A 22,519-nucleotide genomic window follows, 5' to 3' on the forward strand; every position below is an offset into this window, starting at 1 on the left:
AATTTGTTGAACTGATCTTTCAAATATTTATACTGAAGTTTTAGGAAAATACTAAACTTTTGTCCTTGGTGCTTAAGATGATCAGATATTCATCAGATAGATTTGTAGGAGAGGAATTATCTAATTTATCCTAAGAAAACAAAAGAAAGATTTGTTAGTCCTCCAGTAGAGTTTGAACCTCCTTATTATTCATAACACAGAGGTTGAACAAGGTTTAACCTGTAAATATTTAAAGATCTGTTGATGCTGTCTTATCTTGGAGTGTGCATACAGATGATATCTGCAGTAAGGTACAACACTTATTTAATTGGGAAATTGAGGTCAGTTGGCGCAAACACACAGATTCTGTCATTATCTTTACAATAGTATATATACAGTGTGATGGCATCTGCCAGTATTATGCTTAAATACTTGGACCAAGTTTTCAAACTGCATGGACTAATGTTGTGTCTCGCTGGCAGCACTACAACAGACCTTCCAAATTCCACTTGGCAAATATCAGCTCCCTCAGGTAAGACTGGAGTTTATAGACCATTATTGTTTCTCAGTCTGTCAGATCAGAGTCTGAGCTCTCTGTAGGCCTGGGCTAATGATTCACAGAGGGTGTAATGGAATACAGGCCCTGTGTACCTGTGCAGATGAAGCACTAAATGTGGACAAAAGCACTCGTACTGCCTACACTGCAGCTACACCTTTATGGTATTTCATTGCAATACAAATGTTTGTGATATTGTTTTGTTATGTTTGTGAAACAGAGATTCAATACATATTTCAAAGAAATCTGAGCCCAGTTGTTAAGATGCAGTCTGATCAGATTTTGGATTAGATTGGATCAAATCTTGAAAATGGATTGTTCAAAAGAAAAAAAGGATTCTGATTTCAGATTAAATCACATAATCCCCTCTTGGTTTTGATCTGGATCAAACCTTCAGTATGTGTTGGTCAAAACTCTTGAGTAGGATCAGGATACGTTTTATCCAAAAAAAATCAGGATTTTCCTGATCCCAGCAGGAGAAAGGATTCAACAAGGAACAAACTACAGTAAAACCTTTAAAATGGTCAATACATTTATTCATATTTGTTTAACTGTTATTGTGATGAAGTAGAAAGAGAAGACATTAGGCTACACATTAAGCCTCAGTATCAACAAAAATAATTAGAAGTTACAATCTTAAAGATCTCCGTTTTATTCTCTTTGGTGGCTCCTATGGTGACAAGCTGTAATTGCAGTGTGTTTGTCGTCAGACAGGCTTGAAATCAGGCTGGTGAACTTATTCATGTCACCTAGTTTTATGAGTCCTGCAGCTGGCCAGATGAAAGGGTTACCACAGCATAGATGGTGTGTGTGTGTGTGTGTGTGTGTGTGTGTGTGTGTATGTTTTGGTGAGTGTTAGAGTGGATTATTAATAACTGTGCGTTGCTTTTGATTTTTCCTGGGAATGTTGCCACAGATACCCAATATGCAGGGGCTTTCATCAGAGTGCCATAGGGTCAATCACCATTCTTACCTCATTCAATTAGAAAGTGGTATAACATTTATGTAAATTAAAATCTTCAAGATTATTACTTTAAATTTTAACTTTCATTTATAACTCTATATCACCTACAACAACAGTCAAAAGTCGTTTCTAACAATTGCGTTCCTCATTTTATCTGACTTAAAGTGACCCCACACCAGCTATTCTGCCTGTTGGTCTTTACAAAGCTGGTAGCTTAGACTGTGACATATAATCCCATTTACTGGTTATCCAGATTTGGTGATCTTGAAAAGTTTGTATCTGGGTGATCTAATTCACTGTTGCTTCAAATCAGTGCCACAAAAGGACTTTTCTCAGCTTTTTTCTTTTCTTCACTCTTGAAAGGGATAAGGGGGTGAATGTGTCCGTGAGTGTTGGGGGGAGGGGGGCGGGGACACTTTACCTGGCCTCACCTCTGAACAGCACCTTTCGCATTTTCAGTGAAAAGATGGACTACCCCTCCAGCTGACAACTCTTTATCCCAAAACAACAGGATACATCTTTAGATAGCCCTTTAATTGCCCAAATCAATGGAGCAGATGAAAGTGTTTTTGTTTCATACATTGCTAAAGTGCTCAAGTGACCTAAAAAATTCATCACAGTGGGTAAGGTCATGGTTTTTTTTACACATTCTAGCACAGTTCTTAAACTTCTTTTTACAAAAGTTTAATTTACACGGTTTCCTTCTAATTCTAATTTACTTCTATAAATACTACATAGATATTATTGTAGCTGAACTTGTGCTGACTACAAAAAGCACCCTGAGACCCCCTCAGTCCCCAGATGGTTGAAAAACTGATACAAAAGTAAAATGGATCATCTGATCTGCAATAGCAAAACATGGGATTTCAAAATCATTCTGATCCAGATTAAACTTTTTGTACAACTGGGCCCTGATGATGAGATCTAATGTATCTGTGAGTACTGACGCTTTGGCCACTACTCCGAGTGGGAATCATCAGAGGCCCCACGGTAAAATATTATCACTGCTCTTAAGACACTGTTTATCTCACTTAAGTCATTTTTATTTGCAGTAACTTATTTTATGATGCTACTGGGCTACCAAAAGTTAAGTTGTATTTGGAAAACAATAATTTATAGAATACAAAATCAATACTTGGCATCCATGTGATGATACTATATTGCCACACAAAAATATCGTGATACCATTCTGTATCAATTTTTTCCCCACCCCTAGTTATTACCTATGATGATACTCTTGACAACTGAGAGTTGGATAACAGATTGTTAAAGTGACTCGCTACAGACTCACAGAGCAGAGACCAGCCAGATTTTAGCATCCTGAAAACAGGATGAAGCTCAGATTTATTGGTTTACAAAGTACACAAAATTCCTTCTATATCCATATATCATTTATAGAATGCCTTCCATTAATTGTGCATCATAATGCAGCTGTAACATTAAGACTCAACATCATAAGGTGTACATGCATAATTAAATAAACAGAAAACACATTGGTATTAGAACATATAAAATTGCATAACTCATCCTACCAGCATTTTTTTTAATAAAAAAGAATTATTACTAAGAAGAGGTTAGACAAGCAGTAAATAGAGAGGGGGAAGATGCTTCAGTTATTCCTACCCACTTTTTAAAATCAAATTCAACACTTTTTGTTTTTTTCACTATTCAGATGAAAAAGCAAAGTCATGCTTTGTTTTCTGAACACAGTGTGTGTGCTGTCTGCACAAAGACCGACACACAGTGGAGCACATAAAGAAAGAATAAGGAGGGGAGGAAGGGAGGATTCTGGTCATATACATTAGAACAATACTGTGGTCCCAAACACTGAAACAATAACACCACCCTGAGCCAAAATATAAGGACAGCTCCAATTCAGAAATACATTAACAAAATGCATAGAAAAGTCTGCATCCAAATCGTCTGATTTGAATCATTGGTTAACAAATGAGAGTCAGCAGGGAGAGGACATGAGGGGAAATAAACACAACCTAAGTATGTACATCCAAACAACAGTAGAGCACTATTATTACATTGTTTTGTTGCTTTTTTTCTCCTTCTGTTTGGAGCTCAAGTTTGTTGGTATGTTTGTGCTGAGGTAACACTTCTCCAGCAGATGATGCTTCTGTCTTTACTTGTGTTCCAGTCGCAGCAGCTGCTCTTTACCGTTAATGGTTAATGACCGAAGCTGCCCATCCTCCTCCACCTCCACCCGCTCCTGACCATTCTCCACAATTCTGGAAGAAGAGAGGGTGAGGAAGAGGAGAGAATGTACATGTGAGTTTAAACCAGTCTTTACTGGCACAAATCCTCCTAATCAGAAGAAAAAAAAGCATGTTGTCAGCTGATGATTAGGACATGGAAACTTGAACATCGCTGGCTTCATTCATCCGTTAAACAGATGTTTATTTGTCATTCAGACAAAGGTCTCTATTGAGCAAATGTTGTGTAATGGCTTTATTCAAACATGTCAGCACAGTTACAGAAAGAGCTACAATGCTTATGTGATGTTTGTCATCTGGTCCACAGGGGGGGAGCAGTCACTGCTGGAGAGCAGCTGGACACATGCCTCCAATTCTCACTAGTCTTAAGCAACCCAGATCCCCAAATACATTTCCTAACAAATATGACCACCTACTAACCTTTAACCATTATGTTGGATATTCAGACTGTAAGCAGTTGGCATTGAGGAAAGATAAAATATCTATAGTGGCCATAACAGTTCAACGCACTGCACTTTCAGAAAACAAATAAAGAACAAGTTTCCATCAGACTTTAAAGACAGACGGTGTTAGGTGCCGTACACATGCCGCGTCTTTAACCACCTAGAAAACGTGAGGTCAGGCACTGGGTGCTACTCTAGTGCCTCTTCTGTGACAGCTTTCAAGAGTGTGATGGCAGGTTGCGTCTGAGGTTGCTAAGCAACCCTAACAAGCAGCGTATCATAGCCCATTTACCTGAAATCCTGAGTGCAGGATTGATCTTCTTCTAGGCACTGTTTGTGTGTAGGCCTATTGACGGCTGTGATTGTTTGGTCCCCGTCCCATGACATGCGGTGTGCACTGCTGTGTTCAATAAGTTGAACCCAGGTTATCTCAGGGCACAGCCGTTGCGCCCTGAAGAACAGCCGCTTAGGATCAGGTGTGTGCCCAACAGCATCGCTCTGGCATGTGATTGCTTTTGCATCTACATTGAAAACAATGGATTTGAGGGTGCAAAAAACGTGGCATGTGTACAGCTCCTTACAGAGGTGTGATTTGCTGAAGTTGACCTCTCCTCAGTTAGAGAACATTAGCTACAGATATTTGTTTAAAGGACTGCATAATTCTGATATTACTAAAGATATTAGCCACACAGTGTTAGCCTTTTACCAGTTACTTGTGTCTAATAACTTCTTAGTGTCTCCTGAAAGTTTGCATTGTGTTGTGTATGACTTACAATGTTTCTGTCTGTGCTTGTTTTCTGTATTTGCAGCAAGTTTCTTTGTGCCACTTATGTATTGTGAAATTGGTAAATGTGTTTCCTAGTTTGTTGTGTTTTATCTATTTGCATTTCTTTCCTACATGCCATGTATGTGCTGTCCAAGTGGGGAAGATGTATTTTGTTTTTGCTTGTGTGTTATAAAATTGCTGTGTGCTCAGCTCTCATGACCACCATGCTTTTGCAGCACAGAAAAGAATGTCCTCAACTACTTTCAATTGGTTCAATGCAAAGTGTTCACTAGTTAATTAAACTGATTTTAAAGGGATCATTTGGATTTTTTGAAGTAGGGCTGGATGGAGTACTTATCTGTAGTAAGTGTATTGCATACATACAATGTTAGTCAGCGTGTCCCCAGTGTAGAGAAGTGTAGACACCTAAAAAAAAACTGTGAGTGTTTAAGTATGCACTATGTTTTGAATACTTTCACCTACTTTACCCTTCTGTCAAACAGCCCATTCTGACGGGGTAGCCAGTAACAGTTTCAGTTCCCCATCTATACTCTTGTCAAAGCCACCAGACTCCATTGAGAAAAACAATAATCTTAGCATGCTAAACAGTCACTGTGTGACTTCGATGAATCTGAACTAATCTTTTAAAACACCAAAGTCACACAATAACACAAACTAACCAGTCAATTGAGGCACCAGTAGCTCCCGTGTTCAGTGATGTTAAATCACTGTTTTTCTCAAAAGGAGTCTGGCTTTAGAGAGAGATATAACGGCTTCAGTTTCTCATCTGAAATTGCTATCTGATGGTAAAGTACCACGGGGAGATTATTCTAAATATAGCAAACACTTAAACTAATGTCTTTTTTTTTGTTTTTAGGTGGCTAAAATACATTTTGCTGCTGGCCCTCCACAGCAGTACACTGCTTACCTTCTGGGTCAGTACACCAGCCTACGTCTCCAAACTGGGGGTGTGCTGACTGACATGTATGGTATGTGATAACTTGACTATGGAAAATTACCTCAGACAACCCTATTTTAAAATATCTGAACTATCCTGTCAAGCATTTTTTTTTGCTTCTTTGCAGTTTGGTTAATATTTCAGTAATACTGGATGAATTTTAGTTTTTCTACATGTCTAATGTCTGTCTACTATTGTACATCGTTTAATCCTTACTAGACAGCAACGAATAAATAAAGTCATACCATGCATACTGTACTGCTGTGTAGAGAAAGTATAAAAGTTTACAAACACAGTTTCTAATCACTGTGGTACCCCAGCTGGCTAGTATCTACCTTTTAGTAGTGATCTTCCTGCCATTGATGATCTTGGTGGAGGTGGACACAGAACGGAAGTTGCCCATTCCTCCTCCACCTCCTCCTCCTCCAAAGGAAGTGGAGGAAAAAGAAGTGAAGCCTCCACCTCCCAGACTGCCCATGGTTGTCATGTGACCCATGTGACCCATATGACCCATGGTGCTCATAGAGCCAAAAGAACCAAAGCCTGAGATAAACAGGACACAGAAAGAGAGTCTCATTTAGACAGGTGGTTTGCAAACAGTGTGTGATTTTTCTGCTTGTGTGTTCCATATTTTTTAATATATTCACTGGTGCACATCTCACCTGGGTCAAAAGGTGTGAAGCCAGCACCAAAGGGAGGAAAACCAACAAAGCCCCCGAAAAATGAGCCACCTGTCCGGTGGCTGCGGTTTGCCCGACTTTGGTGCCGCCGGCCACTGCCAAAAAATGGATCATCACTAAATGGATCTGCACCTGAGAGAGCAGGACAGGAAACAAAAGGAGTGTGAGGAGTAAAGTAAATCAACACTGGTGCAGATGTCTGAGACTGCAACCCCCTTACCTCACAAACCATAGACTTTGATTTATTATTACACCATTTTAATGCACAAAATGAAGAAACTGGCAGGATTACATTTCACTGGAATTGTACCTGACATGATTTCATGTGACAAATAAACTGACTGATTACCAAAAAAGTCTGCAAATGGGTCACTGCCTCCAAAGAATTCCCTGAAGACGTCGTCTGGGTTGCGGAATGTGAATGGTTCATGGAAATGATCTCCGTTGTGGAAATGGCCCCCTGAAACAGCATGTCATTTAAAAGTGATAAACACAGAGCAGAAACAAATAATAACAAAATCTATTCAAAACTGCTGGGTCAGCTTTTATTTCCCACCATTATAATACTTAGTGCTGCAGAGGCTGCACTACAATTCTGTTGGAATAAAAAAAAATGTCTAATCTTATCAGAGCAGTCAGACAGAAGTCTGTTTGATAGAATGTTTTGCAGAAGGTTCAGACTACAACCACAAGTGTGCAGCTCTTCTTTCTGGTATAAGGCACAGAACTCTTTTTGAACTGTAACTGCTACAAACACTGTCATTAAATAAATACTGTGATTTCTGAGGAAGTAGCACAACTGTTTGCAAGATGAGTTTTTAAGAGTTTTAATGACATGCTAATTTTCCTCAACAAGAACAAGTAGACAGAAATCAGGACGCTGTGAGTCTGAGATCATTTTTTTTACGTTCTTTTCTAATGTTGCAGCATTACATGTTTGAGCGTTTTTTTTTTTTTTTTTGTAAGGCTTTATTAGCCTGAGCGATTTTTATGAGCGTGCTTTGCATGTAATCTGTTATTCAATATGCTTCATATTAAGTTTAGGCCTGCACATCTTCATGTTTAATAGGCTATGCAATACTGTCAGAAAATATGCATTATGTTTTTGTAGAAATAAAGCTTTGATTGAGGAAAAAAACATATCTGACATTGTTGTGTATGAATTAAGTTTTTATGTTGTTTTTAAATCAGGATAAATCGAGGAACTGATCGTTAATATTACCAATGCTCGATTAAGGAAAGTGCTTACAATTTGCAACCCTACTCCAGAGAGAACACAGAGAGCTAGTGGCCTATACAACGATGGTGCGTCATGATTTTACATCATTTAAATCATCAACCTGCAGAGCTGTAGAGCCCCAACAGACCCACAGTTTTAGACATACGCATGCGTGAGGTCCAGGCCTAGTTTCAGACATGCTCATGCGCAAGTTCAAGAGGGTGGAGGAACTGTCAGTAATTTTTTACACGAGCTAACACTGCCAGGCTGCTTAGGGGCTTAGAGCCAGGCCACTGGTCATTTTTGTCCCCAAGGGTTTCATGCCTCTGCCCTCGGGTCAAGCGGACTTGTTCCTCCAGACCAGAAGACAGTCTAGCATTAACCCTAGTCAAAGTATCAACAGACAGCAATGTTTTAAATTAACATTTTGAAGTGGAAAAAGGCAACTTTTAAAGTAACTAGCTACACTAGCATAAGCCGGCAGCCAAAGCCAACAAATATCTATGATGATGATGATGTTATATTTACAGTAACAACCTTTAAAATATATTTAAGAATCTCCGTCCACACAACATAAAACTGTGTACATGTACAGGTCTAAAACTGTGTCTCTCCAGCTCTGCAGACCGATGCCTCTTGAAACCATTGCACTTAGTCGCATCTACCTTTTATCAATACACCAACTTTTCCACCTTCCCCAAGCATAAAAACTTAGCTGCAATATTTCAAAATTTCTATTTATAATTTTTCCACTGAAGGTTTTTTATGCAAAAGTGAAACATAAAAGCACATAATGCAGTGAAACATCCTGTAAAAGTGACCTGGAAAACTTGTCATGTTTGATAAAAATATTTTCTTTCAAACTAAAACCATTTGTCCACACAGACTACAAAAATAAATGATTTCAGTTTTAAGCTTTCCTGAAAAGGAAATTACCTCTTCCTCCATTGTTCCCTGTCAGTCCCTCTTTGCCATAGCGATCATATATGCTCCTCTTGTTGGCTGGAAGAGGAAAGAGAAAAATTTCAAAGTAGAACCACAACAGAAAGTCAGTAACAGGAGGAGCCAGAGAAGGAAGAGAAACTTTGCTGGTATCAGCTTTACTCCATTAACTGCTGTACAGTGTTTATTTGCAGACTTGTACAGAGAGTTGTGGTACAAACCATCAGACAGAACTTCATATGCCTCTGACAGCTCCTTAAACTTCTTCTCAGCCTCCTCCTTGTTCTCTGGGTTTTTATCAGGGTGCCACCTCAACGCCAGCTTTCTGTAGCTGCACGAGGACAGAAGGAAGAAGAGTAAGACTTCAGTGAAAAAACAAAAAACTGTGCTCATGAACTGCTTATGCTTAATGCTTCACATTAAAGGAAGCTTAGCTGTTTTTCAACCTGGATCCAATTTACCATGTTTTTGTACAACAAGTTTTGAAATTGGCCCAGCAGCGACGCAAAAGATGCAAAGTAATCCCCAAAGGCAGATGTTCGCTGTCGACCTACAGTACAGGCCAAAAGTTTGGACACACCTTCTCATTCAATGCGTTTTCTTTATTTTCATGACTATTTACATTGTAGATTCTCACTGAAGGCATCAAAACTATGAATGAACACATGTGGAGTTATGTACTTAACAAAAAAAGGTGAAATAACTGAAAACATGTTTTATATTCTAGTTTCTTCAAAATAGCCACCCTTTGCTCTGATTACTGCTTTGCACACTCTTGGCATTCTCTCCATGAGCTTCAAGAGGTAGTCACCTGAAATGGTTTTCCAACAGTCTTGAAGGAGTTCCCAGAGGTGTTTAGCACTTGTTGGCCCCTTTGCCTTCACTCTGCGGTCCAGCTCACCCCAAACCATCTCGATTGGGTTCAGGTCCGGTGACTGTGGAGGCCAGGTCATCTGCCGCAGCACTCCATCACTCTCCTTCTTGGTCAAATAGCCCTTACACAGCCTGGAGGTGTGTTTGGGGTCATTGTCCTGTTGAAAAATAAATGATCGTCCAACTAAACGCAAACTAGATGGGATGGCATGTCGCTGCAGGATGCTGTGGTAGCCATGCTGGTTCAGTGTGCCTTCAATTTTGAATAAATCCCCAACAGTGTCACCAGCAAAACACCCCCACACCATCACACCTCCTCCTCCATGCTTCACAGTGGGAACCAGGCATGTGGAATCCATCCGTTCACCTTTTCTGCGTCTCACAAAGACACGGCGGTTGGAACCAAAGATCTCAAATTTGGACTCATCAGACCAAAGCACAGATTTCCACTGGTCTAATGTCCATTCCTTGTGTTTCTTGGCCCAAACAAATCTCTTCTGCTTGTTGCCTCTCCTTAGCAGTGGTTTCCTAGCAGCTATTTGACCATGAAGGCCTGATTGGCGCAGTCTCCTCTTAACAGTTGTTCTAGAGATGGGTCTGCTGCTAGAACTCTGTGTGGCATTCATCTGGTCTCTGATCTGAGCTGCTGTTAACTTGCCATTTCTGAGGCTGGTGACTCGGATGAACTTATCCTCAGAAGCAGAGGTGACTCTTGGTCTTCCTTTCCTGGGTCGGTCCTCATGTGTGCCAGTTTCGTTGTAGCGCTTGATGGTTTTTGCGACTCCACGTGGGGACACATTTAAAGTTTTTGCAATTTTCCGGACTGACTGACCTTCATTTCTTAAAGTAATGATGGCCACTCATTTTTCTTTAGTTAGCTGATTGGTTCTTGCCATAATATGAATTTTAACAGTTGTCCAATAGGGCTGTCGGCTGTGTATTAACCTGACTTCTGCACAACACAACTAATGGTCCCAACCCCATTGATAAAGCAAGAAATTCCACTAATTAACCCTGATAAGGCACACCTGTGAAGTGGAAACCATTTCAGGTGACTACCTCTTGAAGCTCATCGAGAGAATGCCAAGAGTGTGCAAAGCAGTAATCAGAGCAAAGGGTGGCTATTTTGAAGAAACTAGAATATAAAACATGTTTTCAGTTATTTCACCTTTTTTGTTAAGTACATAACTCCACATGTGTTCATTCATAGTTTTGATGCCTTCAGTGAGAATCTACAATGTAAATAGTCATGAAAATAAAGAAAACGCATTGAATGAGAAGGTGTGTCCAAACTTTTGGCCTGTACTGTATGTCCACTAAAAGTGTTTGTTTTTGCCACTGAGAGACTCAGATTGTGTCTGGTAACAATATGGAAAGGATCCTACAAAGAAATGTCATGTTTTTTTATTACTTTGTGCTGATCCAGCCTGTTACTGTGTGTAACCACATGTTGCTCAATGAGAAGTCTTGTTCTAAAATCTTGCTAGAGGTGACTTGTGTGAGGAAAAACAACGATGGAAACGTTGGTGAAAGTCAGAGAGAACGCATTACCTGCACACCTTTGGAGTACTGGTTGTGCACGTTCTCAGAAATTAACGTGATGTGCCAACAAGATGTAATACCAGGGTTTCCTCACATTTACATGCACGGAATTTCAAAAGTTGTTCATGACTTCTCAAGAACCCATAATGATTTTCTTGTCTTGTCCCACTTGCCATGGGTTTTTCAAACATATCATGATTCAAACTCTTTTCAAACATAATTGCAGCTAGCTGTCATACACTAATAGAGAGAGGGACTGTGGGGAGAAAATTACAAAATGTATGTGATGGTAAACAATACGCTGTCGCACACTGACACATATTAGAGCAATGCTTTGTCAATAGCTTCAGAAATTAAATTTGCCCTTATGTTACGTCACGCGGAAGGTTATCCTCGGAAGATTACTGTAACAATTTATTTTTATTTTTCTAATTCCATGACTTTTCCAGGTGTTTTAATGAACATGGAATAAAGCTAATTTGTGTACTTGTGTTTGATACTATCGCTATTAAGCCATGTGTGCTGTAATACACCCATTAACAGTCTGGGCAGTGTTGGTGGAATGACAGAAAAAAACTCACCATTGTTTAGATGTGCTTTATACACACAATGGTGCTGCTGTCACTTTTTCTGCCGTGATCTGCGCTGATGTCAGAATTAACAATACATCTCCTTGAGTGTTGCTGTGTTTATTGTTTACATTGTGCAAATCTTGAAGTTCTATACGGTTTAAATTCTCTGGTGTGTCCTCTAGTGGAATCCTGCAGTAACGTGTGGTGCAAGTATGTGAAAAATTCCATTCACGACGCAGCCAATTGTCTACGCAAACCTACAGTTAAAAAGCAAGTCTACAGCCAGCCTTAGCCTTATCTAAAAGATTTATAATGTCATGACTGTATATTTACCTGTTTCAATATTTAGCAACAATGTGTCAAAGTCCACAAGATTTCAGAATGTGACTTCTCCTTGAGCAAGACTTGGTCACACTAACAAACAGGAGCAGCGATAGGTAAGGAAAAATCAATCAATCAATCAATCAATTTTATTTATAAAGGCCAATATCACAAATCACAATTTGCCTCACAGGGCTTTACAGCATACAACATCCCTCTGTCCTTATGACCCTCGCAGCAGATAAGGAAAAACTCCCCAAAAAAAACCCTTTACCAGGGAAAAAAACGGTAGAAACCTCAGGAAGAGCAACTGAGGAGGGATCCCTCTTCCAGGACGGACAGACGTGCAATAGATGTCAAAAAAATTTCATTTCTCTGTATGGTCTTTTCCGTATTGTTGTCAGACACTATAGATAACAATCTGGGCCTGTCAGTGACAAACACAAACTTTTAGTTGACTAAATAAAAAGGTGCACAATTAGGGATAGGGAGTAGGGATACCATAGGGATTACATTGTTTCTGTTACTGTTTCACCGCTGCAGCTGCAGCACTCTCTCTAGACCAATGTCAAAAAATGTTGTCTCCATTAGTCACTTCGGCACAAAACACATGCAATAATCAACATGGCCTGTGTTCTTAGAATGTTGTACAGATGATGGTTCCCAAGGTTAGAACAGAGGTTAGAACATTATCTCCTTGCAATAATGTACACAAGGATCTGAAATTGTCAGAGCTGATTCACTATGGAGACTTTTAAGCCAATTTTAAGGCATCATGAAAGTAGCATGCTTGGTCAATGTGACTGCTCCAAAATGTTCATTTTAAGTGGGTGAGTGTGTGTGTATGTATGCAGAAGCACTTTGTCATGACATTCATGAGAGTTCTAATACTTTTATACTATTTTGATAGTTAAAGATACTTGTTTTAATGTATTTCGTAATAATTGTCCTTTAAATCTGTATTGCTGTCATATCCTGTTTTGGAATACTGAATTTCACACCTGCACCAACATATTTACCCTCAGGTACAAATAAAGAAATCTTGAACCTTGAGCCTGATTTACCTGAAATTTTACCTGTTTATGCATTATAACATTATAACATGTTTTTTTTTGTTTGTTTGTTTTGTTTTGTTTTTGTAGTGTGTGACAGTTGTACTTGTTGCTGCCCTCTTGCCTAGGTAATTCGAGAAAAGGAGACGTTTAATCTCCATGAGACTTTTCCCTGGTAAAGCATTTATATAAAAACCTTTAGATGTTAAAAATGTTATACATGAAAAATTCATTACATCTGGTCCTTTTATTTCAGTGTATTTAGCAACTCCACTGCTATTGGAAAGTTCATTTAAATAAAAATGAACAATGTTAGTTAATTCATCTTACGTTTGTCACACCTTGATTTTATTTTGTTTGATGAAAGAGAAAAAATGTGAAAAAAATGCTCAGTAATAAAGTTGTCAGTAATTGATGAGGAACAACAGTGAATAAAACAAGAAAGCTGAACATGAAAAGAGTTGAAGGAAGTCCTGTGTATTATACATAATAAGTTGGGAAGTTAGATGATCATATTTATGAATTAGCACAAAATAAACTTTAATCCCTCTGCAAATCATGATCTGTGAGCCCTCCGGAAGAGAATTAAAACTTTACCTGAAGTTTTTGGCTGACACTTTTCAGCAGGATGTGCCCATATCTGTCTGTTAGACTCAGCTCTTTATGGCAGCTAAAGTTAATGACGCACACTGGGAGGTAGCCTGATGTTACTTGGAGTAATAACAGATGTCACCTCTCTAGCCACATTGCCCCCAGGTGACATTAAAGATTTACTCTACTTAGTCCCAACTCAAACACAGTGCCGTTTGTCCCACTCTTAGTTGGAGTCTACATCAGAAGAAAACAATCAGCTGGAGCTGAAAATGAGCAGCTTGAAGACGCTGAGCACAGGAATCCGTAAATCTCAGATCCACTCACTGCTTTACAAATGTGTCCCTTGAGACTCTTTAATTGTGAGCTGCAGATTGATTACTCTGTTAGTTTGAACTAACACAGAAGTTTTGTTGTTGAAGCTCCAAAGGACCAGCCTACAGATATTCATTCATTAGTGGTACAGCTGCCAGCCGGGGCCTTTGGAGGACAACAAGATGATAGAACTGCTGTGTAGATATCTGCTGAAGTGTTTTAGAACATCACAGCTAAGATATAAAATTTAAAAACATTTAGCAACTCACGCTTTCTTTATGTCCTCTGCGGACGAATCTCTCCGAACTCCTAAAACCTGGTAGTAGTCCACCATGATGAGTGGATGCAGGGAAGAACTTCAGTGAGCCTGATGAACCTGAAAGAACAAAAAGAGCTGCTAACTAGTGTTCTGGGTTGGAAATTAACTTTTTTGTCCACCTGTGGCTGGTGGATTCCAAACTACCCCAGCAATTCAATTGATTACCATTGTTTTTATTGGCTGGAGAGTAAAGCAAATCTGCTGCTAATTTCCAACCCTGCCAGTGCATAGACTGTTTATAAAGATGGATGACATGAACAGACAGAAGCTTCACTTCTGTACAGTATATATACATGCACAGTGCTAGTATTACACAGACAGTAGCTTTAAACTAATATACCTGCCAGCCAAATGCCAACACAGCACTCGTGACTGTCAGTACCATGAACTATATGAGCTGCATAACATCACCTGTGTCAGATCAGACTGGACTGTTGTCCTCAACTATTTTACAGCATCTCTGTGATGGCACAACCAGTGTTAATTTTTTAGACTTTTTTTCCATGATGAAAATGAGATGATGATGAGCTACAAATAGATCTTGATAATAAAAACTAAGACGAAATCTATGTTTCATTTTTGTTGATGATACATGACGAAAATGTTACTGGTGGACTATCAGACACTGAAAGCCAAGAATGGCCGTGCTTACAATTATCTTAAAATGCCACAGGGTTGTAAACTCCAGTAAATAGTCTGCATCATATTTCATTAGCCAGCAAAAACACAGTCACACTGCAGCAGCATCAGCCATTGGTGTGTGGTGTGAGCTGTAGCCGTAAATAATCAGCCATGTGTGTCTGACCATGGATGGTGGAGCTGTTGAATGGACTTGTGGAGTTTGTTAGTTGCAGCGGTGGCTGTTAGCAGCTCTGATTGTTAGCCGCTTAATGGCAGTGGAGCAAGCAGCCACCAGCTGCTGGACTTCACAGCTGATCCTTGCAGGACTTCACTCAGATCAGGACTGAAGGTTTATGGTTTGATGCTGTTTGACAGGCAGGTAGGAGTCTCAGTTATCTGTCAGTGTAGCTGTGCTATAAGTAAACAGTCTGAACTCACATCAGATTTCTCTGACAGAGATGAGGGTTTAGTTTTAATCACTAACTCTGTGAGAGGACATGAGTTTAAATCTCCAGACTAACATGTTGCAGATTAAGAAAGATCTTTAATTAAGTAAGTTTTTGCATCTAAACAGTGAGATGGATAAGTCAGATAAGTTTACAATGAACCTGGGTACAAATCCTTGTTGTCTGAGAATTATTTGTGACATAATGACTAAAAGTTGACAAAAATGTTTTGAATTTACATCGACTTAAACTATGAAGGATAAAAGTGTCTAAAATGTGACTAAAACTAACAAGCATTTTTGTCTCAAGACTAAATCTAAATAGTTAAAAATTAATACTGGGCACAACTATGTTAGTGGAGTATTACATTAATATTACATAATCTATATATTCAACAATATCAGTGTATTGATTTTACTAAGAAGAGCTAGATCCAAAAGAATATTAGAATTGACAATATAATGTGATTAAAAACTAATATAGGGAGTTACTGCAATTTGTGTTTTACACATTACAAGTGTTTGGTAACAGTGCAACAAAGTTCATTTGGCTGAACATCATTTGTATTACTGTACATGTGACTTTGGGCATACATTTACCATTGTATAATACATTATATTTTGGAAAACTATTTTGTTAATATTGTGATAGTGGTTTCAAACACAATAGAACATAATAGGGCAAGAGATTATATTGATAATGTGAAATGAGACTAGATATCATCTTAGATTTTGGATATGGTAATATGCTAAGTGTTGTCCTGTTTTAAAAGTTGCATTAATCTCATCATGTTCAAGTATTTTGTGAAAGCACCAGTCAATTCTACAATATCATCACAGCATCAATATCCAGGTATTTGTTCAAAAATATTGTGGTTTTTCATTTTTTTCATATCCAGCCCTACATTTTAATTAACAAATTTGAAAATGTAGGATAGGACATGATAAAATGTGTGAAGTAAAGCAACATTTTGGCTTGTGATCTGTTATAACTAAGTCTACTTGTGCCCCCTTATCACAGGTTGCCTATGTCTCTGTGCTGTCAGTGCACATGGGAGAAGTTTTTCCTTACAGGCTTCCTCCCAGAAAGCCCTTTCTGACAGAAATCTATGTATTCATTTTAACCAAAACCACCACTTTTTTCTCCTAACCTTACCCAAGAAATCAATTTCTGGTAGAAGACCCTCTAGGTAAACTTCTCCCAGCTGCGCCATGTGCAGCTCCACCAAAGAGAGAGATGTTCTCTTCTTACATTGTTTCATTTTAATGTGCATGTGTTTAACAAAGGCTCCTTTGTAGCTACTGGGATATAATGGAGCCTCTGGTACACAGAGTCAGTCTGAACTGGTCTAAAGCAGCAGCTAAAAAGAAAAAGGTGGAACTGATTCAAAGAGGACAATGAGGACACTCAAGAACCAAATTTTGATGACTTTGTCAATGTCCTTAAACTCAACAGGATTCTTTGTAGATGATGATTTGTCTTGTTGGTTACCATATTGTATTTATGTGTCAATCATTGTATACAGTGCAAACGCTATTTAAATTTCAGAAAGCTCACAACTGCACACTAGTTAAAGTTTGCATAATTCTGTGATGACATATACAGTTTATAATGTTATTACAATGTAATGTACTAATGTACAGTGTTATGTTATCCCTGTATGCAGCATCAACACTATTCTTATCAAAATGCTCAGTACTGTACACTGATCAACTTAACATAAGGCTCACTGTGATGCGTGGGAAGTTTGGTGCACTAATGAGTTGAGATTTTAAGTATTTTAGAGCCAATACTTACAATGTTGCCATGACTGTACATTAGGGGTGCAACAGTATGAGATTTTCACGGCATGATAACTGTCTCAGAAAATATCACAGCTTTATCATATCATGGTATTACAAAATGTATAGTATCAGTCAGAATGACCCTTTAAGGAGTGAAAATGGAAGGCTTATTTTTAGTTGAGCAAATGTTTAATTATTATAAATGAAACTTGTGAACATTTCTTTAATGGAAGTATGTGTAAAAAAAAGTCTCCGCTTTGAAAATAACTAAAATAAAGGGGAGATTCTCCGTCCAGTTGCATTGTTTTACAATACAATAGATAAGTAAATGTACGTGGTATGATAACTGTCAACTTTTCTATCACCTTATACCTTGCAACCCTACTGTACATTGAAACTGGAATTTATTATACATACACATATATATACACACGCGTGTGTGTGTGTGTGTGTGTGTGTGTGTGTGTGTGTGTGCAATACAGGTTAAAGATTTCTGCAGCCCTTAACTACAGGGAGATCATTTTTAAATGCTTTTACACAATGCGAATCATGTCAAATGTTGCAGCAAAGTCATGCCACAATGCTTACATCAATCACATGCACTTTCTTAAGAACTTTTCTGTAACGTTAATAATCCTGGTCTTGTTTACAACTAAGTACAACAGCTCCTCTCAGCCCTAGAGCTCTCTGTAGTATGGATGCTCCATATTGACTGTTGTACCAACAACTGACAATAACCACAGTAGAGATGCTGGGCATGGAATAACAACTGAACTGTGTCTGTTTACTGATTCATTACGACAAGATAAAACTTTAAGGTCAAATACATCGTTAATTTGAAGAAATGTAACTAAGACTTAGCTAACTGAATGACTTAACACCAACCGTGTAAACCTAACGGCGACACATCCCGGTTCAGCTTTATGACTGACTCTGTGACCCTGCTAGCTAGCAAACATTAATAAACACAAAGCGCCTTGAACGGTAGCGTTAACGGGAACTACTTACAGCACAGCTTAAAGATAGAAGATGTCTAACAGTTTCCAATGAAGATCATTATCTCACTGAGCTGGTTTTGTTTTTGGCTGTAGCTGCTGATCTTAACGAACCTACCGTAAGCTGGTTAACGTTAGAGCGTTAGCTTAGCTCTGCTCAGCAGTCAACATCAGTAGCCACAGTAGCTGTGTTGTCAAACGCTCTTACCCAATTCAAGTCCAGCTGTCCGTGCTCTCAGCAGATATGGAGGTCAGACAGACAGCCTGTTATTTAGGTTGTGTCAGAACCTAAACAGGTTTATTCATGTTCAGCAATCTGCAGGTTTTCACATTAGACGCAACGTCCTGTTTCTGACTCCACCATCTTCTTCTTCTCCTCCTCAAATGTTTAACAGCTGCCTGCTCGCATTGCTGCCATCTTCTGGAGGTCGCTCCCACCTCCGGGGCTGTCCCAGGATCAGCACCTTGGACAGCAACCTTGACATAGGGTATTTTAATCACCGTCACATATTTCCTCACCAGGGGCGTTTCTCGGATTTGAGGACATTGGGGGCTTAGCCCGGACCCTGGGATTTTTTTGGTTTTTCATGGAACAAGCTCTATTTTGATGCTTTTTATGCACTCTGGCGTATTATTTACCCCCCCAAAAGTTTTCTCTCCCCCATATTAACTGATTTATGATGTTTCGATTTCAATTTAATGCTACTAATACTCCTGTTCATCTCAGAGGGTAATATTGTACTCCACCACATTTACTTGTCTGCTTTAGTTATTTTTGAAGATTTACATTATTAATACAAAATATAATCAACTAATACATGATGATGTGTAATTACAGATGCTGCTGCATCTGCCCTGCACTGGTGTGTCTCATTACTGGCCAGCCTAACCTTTTAAAGGCGGTGTATGTAAGAATGTGGCCAAAACGGTTACTGCACTCAAATTCAAAATACTGCCGCGAGTCGTGTCCGCCCCCCCTCCCATACAGATTCGAGGTTGCTGGACAGTGGCACGCTGGAGACTGATTTGTTTGCCCACGGACGGCTGCCGTGGCAGGGCCGCGTCACCGCGTCCTTGATCTTCGGTTTTCCAGCGGACCATTCGAGCAAGTCCGACTTCTCTGCCGCTAACGCTGCTGCTGCTGGGATACAGTGGAGGAGCTGGCTGCTAATGCTATGTACCGGGACACTGCTAATGCTGCTTGCCGTGCTGCTATAGCTCAGTCGTAACTGTGACTGATGCTGAGACTCTACTGACTGCGTGACTGGTAGACGGCGGTGGATGGCGCAACAGACCAAAACACAAACTCAAAACATAAACATGATTTGTGGACCGTAAAATATTTTTTTAAATGCGAATATTCTGGCTGTACTATTGTTGTCGGTGAGATCAGTATGTTATATGAAAATTATTCCTTAGTCTCTGTGACATATTAGGAGGATTTTATGACTATTTCCTTTATATTTCTTACATATAGCTCCTTTAAGTTTGTTTATATGGAAACTAAGGCTGTTAAAACAATGGGGAGGTGTGTGATTGTGTTCATGTGGCATGACTCCTGGCTACATTAGCCGCTGGCTTGGAGAAAACGGCTGAGAGGTAAATGATTTGAATCACTCAGGGATCGGGGTTATGTTGTTCACAGAGTGATTCGTTCAACAGGTGATTAGTCACGCAGTAGGCAGTCCCTCCCTGGACCCTGGCTGCCTCATGACTTGCGAGTGGATTCATCGTTCGCACGGACCAAATCGGCAGTTCCACCATCTGCCTGCACGGTCGCTGCTGAGCTCAACTGAACTGAGAAATGAACAAATCAGTTCTGGAAGTGATTCATTTCAGTACGTTCACTCAACAGATTTGTTCTTTTGAACGATTCGTTCGCGAACGACACAACACTAATCTATGCACAAATTAAAACTACAGTAGTGGTGGTGGAGCAGCTGGAGAAGAAAGAAAGTGGAGAAGGACAAGAAAAAAGCATCCAGTGATGCTTTAACCTCCAATTAGTAGTTTTACCACACAATATTACAACTATAATTTTATTATTTTCTTGAAGCAGAGGTGATCAGGATGACAACAGAAGAGCACACAAAGGTTGAGGACAGAAACACAGCACACTGCATTAAAAAAAAAATCTAAGTAATTAAATGTCTGGAAAAACGATTTTTCTAAGTTATCATGTCTGAAGGTGCTGAAGGTGGAAATAGTGTTGTGATTATTGGCTTTATTTGAGAAGCTTTGCAGTGGCCATGGAGGTCATGGTAGTCATGGTGGTCATGGTTATAGTGGGCACACTGATGTCTTTGAAGATGGGCTGTGTGACACCAGCGTAGGATACTTTGTTTTCGCTCAGAGTCCCAATGATCATCTGGCGCATTTCCCTGCTGGCATCACCACGCACTGCCAGCAACGCCTGGATGTGTTCCTCCCTACGGAGAGAAGGAGGGCCAAAAAACCTCAGTGTTAAGGCAATGTGGCATCAACCTGCTTTTTGATAATCACCTAATCACAGTAAAATTGTAATGCTAAATGTAAAACAATAAAAAAAACTAGTGCATGCATTGTAGGTTTGTTAAGTTGAGTGTGACCATGTGTACCTGATGTCAGGATATTTGGACACCAGAGTGGTGACCTCCAGGAACAGCAGTGTGGGGTCAGTCAGCTTGAAGACTTCAGCAATGGCAGCGATGGCACCACAAAGCGGATCTGTGTCTTCACCCTACCCCCAATAATCAACCAAAGTTAGGCATACCCCTCCAACTTTGTAGTAAGTCATTAAAATGTCAACAAATGTATTTGTGCTGTGTGGTGTCTGATTGTGGGATGTTCATACAGGCTTTGATACTGTTTGACTTTGACATGCATGGAGGTGTATTATATGTTCTTTTGCTCTTATCATGTTACTTCTCTTGTTTGTTATGTTTGTACAGTTTTGTAAGCCAATGCAGGCTGGGCACTTTTTGGTGCATGACACTTTAAAAAAATAAATCACCTACCTTAAAGGTCCAGTGTGTAGGATTTAGGGTCATCTATTGGCAGAAATGGAATCTAGTATTCATACTAGGGTTGTCAAACGCTGTATCCGGATACAATACTAATTTACAAAAGTATCGATACTAACAGTGCACGCCACCTCAACGCCTGTCGGGTGCGCACGACAGGTCCGACGGACACGCGCTGTGCAAGCAGCGTCTGGCAGGCACAGAGCCCTCGCTGCAACCCGGCTTGTTGTCGTCGCTGTGCATGTATGCACACATTTCTGTTGCTGTAATATGGCCAGCGCAGCTGCAGGAGGATCAGAGCAGCCAGTTTTGGTGAAAAATGATAAAGGAAAAAGCGCTCTTTGGAAATATTTAGTGAAGTGAACACAGCACGCTGCAGACGGCAGGTACAGCCCCTCCCCTCACTAGCAGCTGAGCAGCTGGTGTCGCCAGCATCAAACTAAAATATAACTTCTAATGTTAATGTGGGAGCTAAGCAGAAAACTGTATCAGTCATGCCCCTCTGTAACATTAATAGACAATGTTAGTTTAACAGGACAACACAATTATGTGTGTCTGAAAAGTTATGTTAACTGTAAAGTCACAGATTGAAGCTGAAAAAACATTTGGTTTCTCCCGTAACCCCTGGTTCTCTGATCACATAGTGAGGTAGAAACAGGAGCATCCCGAGCCTAAACTACCAACTCTATTTGATCAGCAACGAAAATATGGTGCCAATTCACCAGAAGCACAGAAAATAAACAGGGCTGTAGATAAATACATTTGTATGGACAGATCTTGTTTCTGTTTGTTTTTTATTTGGGGGGATTTTGTTGTTATTATCATTGATGTTACTGTTCTGATCTTTATTTAAAAAATGACATGCCTCTTAATTTTTTGCTGCTGTATCAGAAATGGTATCGAGTATTGAATATTTTCCTGGGTATTGATATCGAGTTTGAAATTTTAGTATTGTGACAACCCTAATTCATACCTATGTTTTCAATACTGTATAATCACCTGAAACGAGCTGTTTATGTCTAAGTGCTAAGTGGTGCATGTGGGAAGTTTTAGTTGTTTGCAATCTGCGACCTCACTGCTAGATGCCACTAAATCCAACACACTAGACCTTAAATATACTAACTGCCACAGTAACCCAGCTATGGAACTAACTGACCCATTTTCACTTTTTCAGCTCACCCTCGTTTGTGATTTTCCAAAGTAAAGCCTGATACCTGACTTTGAAAAACTTCTATCAGTGGATTGTAGACCCTGCTCACCCTAGCGTCACTTCGCTATTCAGCTTATTACTAGGGCTGGGCGATATGGCCTAAAAAAAACCCTCCGATTTTTTCACAAAAAATCCGATTCACGATTT

At 39.6% G+C, this 22,519-nt stretch overlaps 2 protein-coding genes across 2 annotated transcripts in view; both read right to left on the reverse strand.

Annotated features, from left to right (window-relative positions):
• Positions 1-2,805: 2,805 nt before the first annotated feature.
• LOC117271440 (dnaJ homolog subfamily B member 6-like) lies at positions 2,806-18,613 on the reverse strand. Its single transcript, XM_033649589.2, has 8 exons — positions 18,369-18,613; positions 14,265-14,371; positions 8,951-9,060; positions 8,724-8,789; positions 6,918-7,028; positions 6,551-6,700; positions 6,224-6,431; positions 2,806-3,736 (listed from the first exon to the last, which is right to left on the reverse strand). Exons 2-8 carry the CDS (start codon positions 14,327-14,329, stop codon positions 3,631-3,633), a joined length of 816 nt encoding a protein of 271 aa, XP_033505480.1. The 5' UTR covers positions 14,330-14,371; positions 18,369-18,613; the 3' UTR covers positions 2,806-3,630.
• Positions 18,614-20,183: 1,570 nt separating this feature from the next.
• The window catches only part of exoc3 (exocyst complex component 3), a 31,170-nt gene continuing 28,834 nt past the window's right edge, over positions 20,184-22,519 (reverse strand). The window contains exons 15-16 of the mRNA XM_033651375.2: positions 20,758-20,879; positions 20,184-20,589 (exon numbers count right to left, since the gene is read on the reverse strand). Of these exons, the coding sequence (XP_033507266.2) occupies positions 20,385-20,589; positions 20,758-20,879 (327 nt within the window). The 3' untranslated portion in view covers positions 20,184-20,384. The remainder of the gene's footprint in view (positions 20,590-20,757; positions 20,880-22,519) is intronic.

This window comes from Epinephelus lanceolatus, chromosome 12 (genome assembly GCF_041903045.1).
Source record: "Epinephelus lanceolatus isolate andai-2023 chromosome 12, ASM4190304v1, whole genome shotgun sequence".
Lineage (NCBI taxonomy): Eukaryota > Metazoa > Chordata > Actinopteri > Perciformes > Serranidae > Epinephelus > Epinephelus lanceolatus.

Bases quoted from the DNA above. Each gene is read 5' to 3' on its own strand.
- LOC117271440 (XM_033649589.2), bottom strand. From the start codon at position 14,329: ATGGTGGACTACTACCAGGTTTTAGGAGTTCGGAGAGATTCGTCCGCA. The intron at 7,029-8,723 runs GTAATTTCCTTT...ATGCTGTTTCAG, and splicing joins AGGGAACAATGGAGGAAGAG to GGGGCCATTTCCACAACGGA. The intron at 6,701-6,917 runs GTAATCAGTCAG...CTGCTCTCTCAG, and splicing joins CCCATTTGCAGACTTTTTTG to GTGCAGATCCATTTAGTGAT.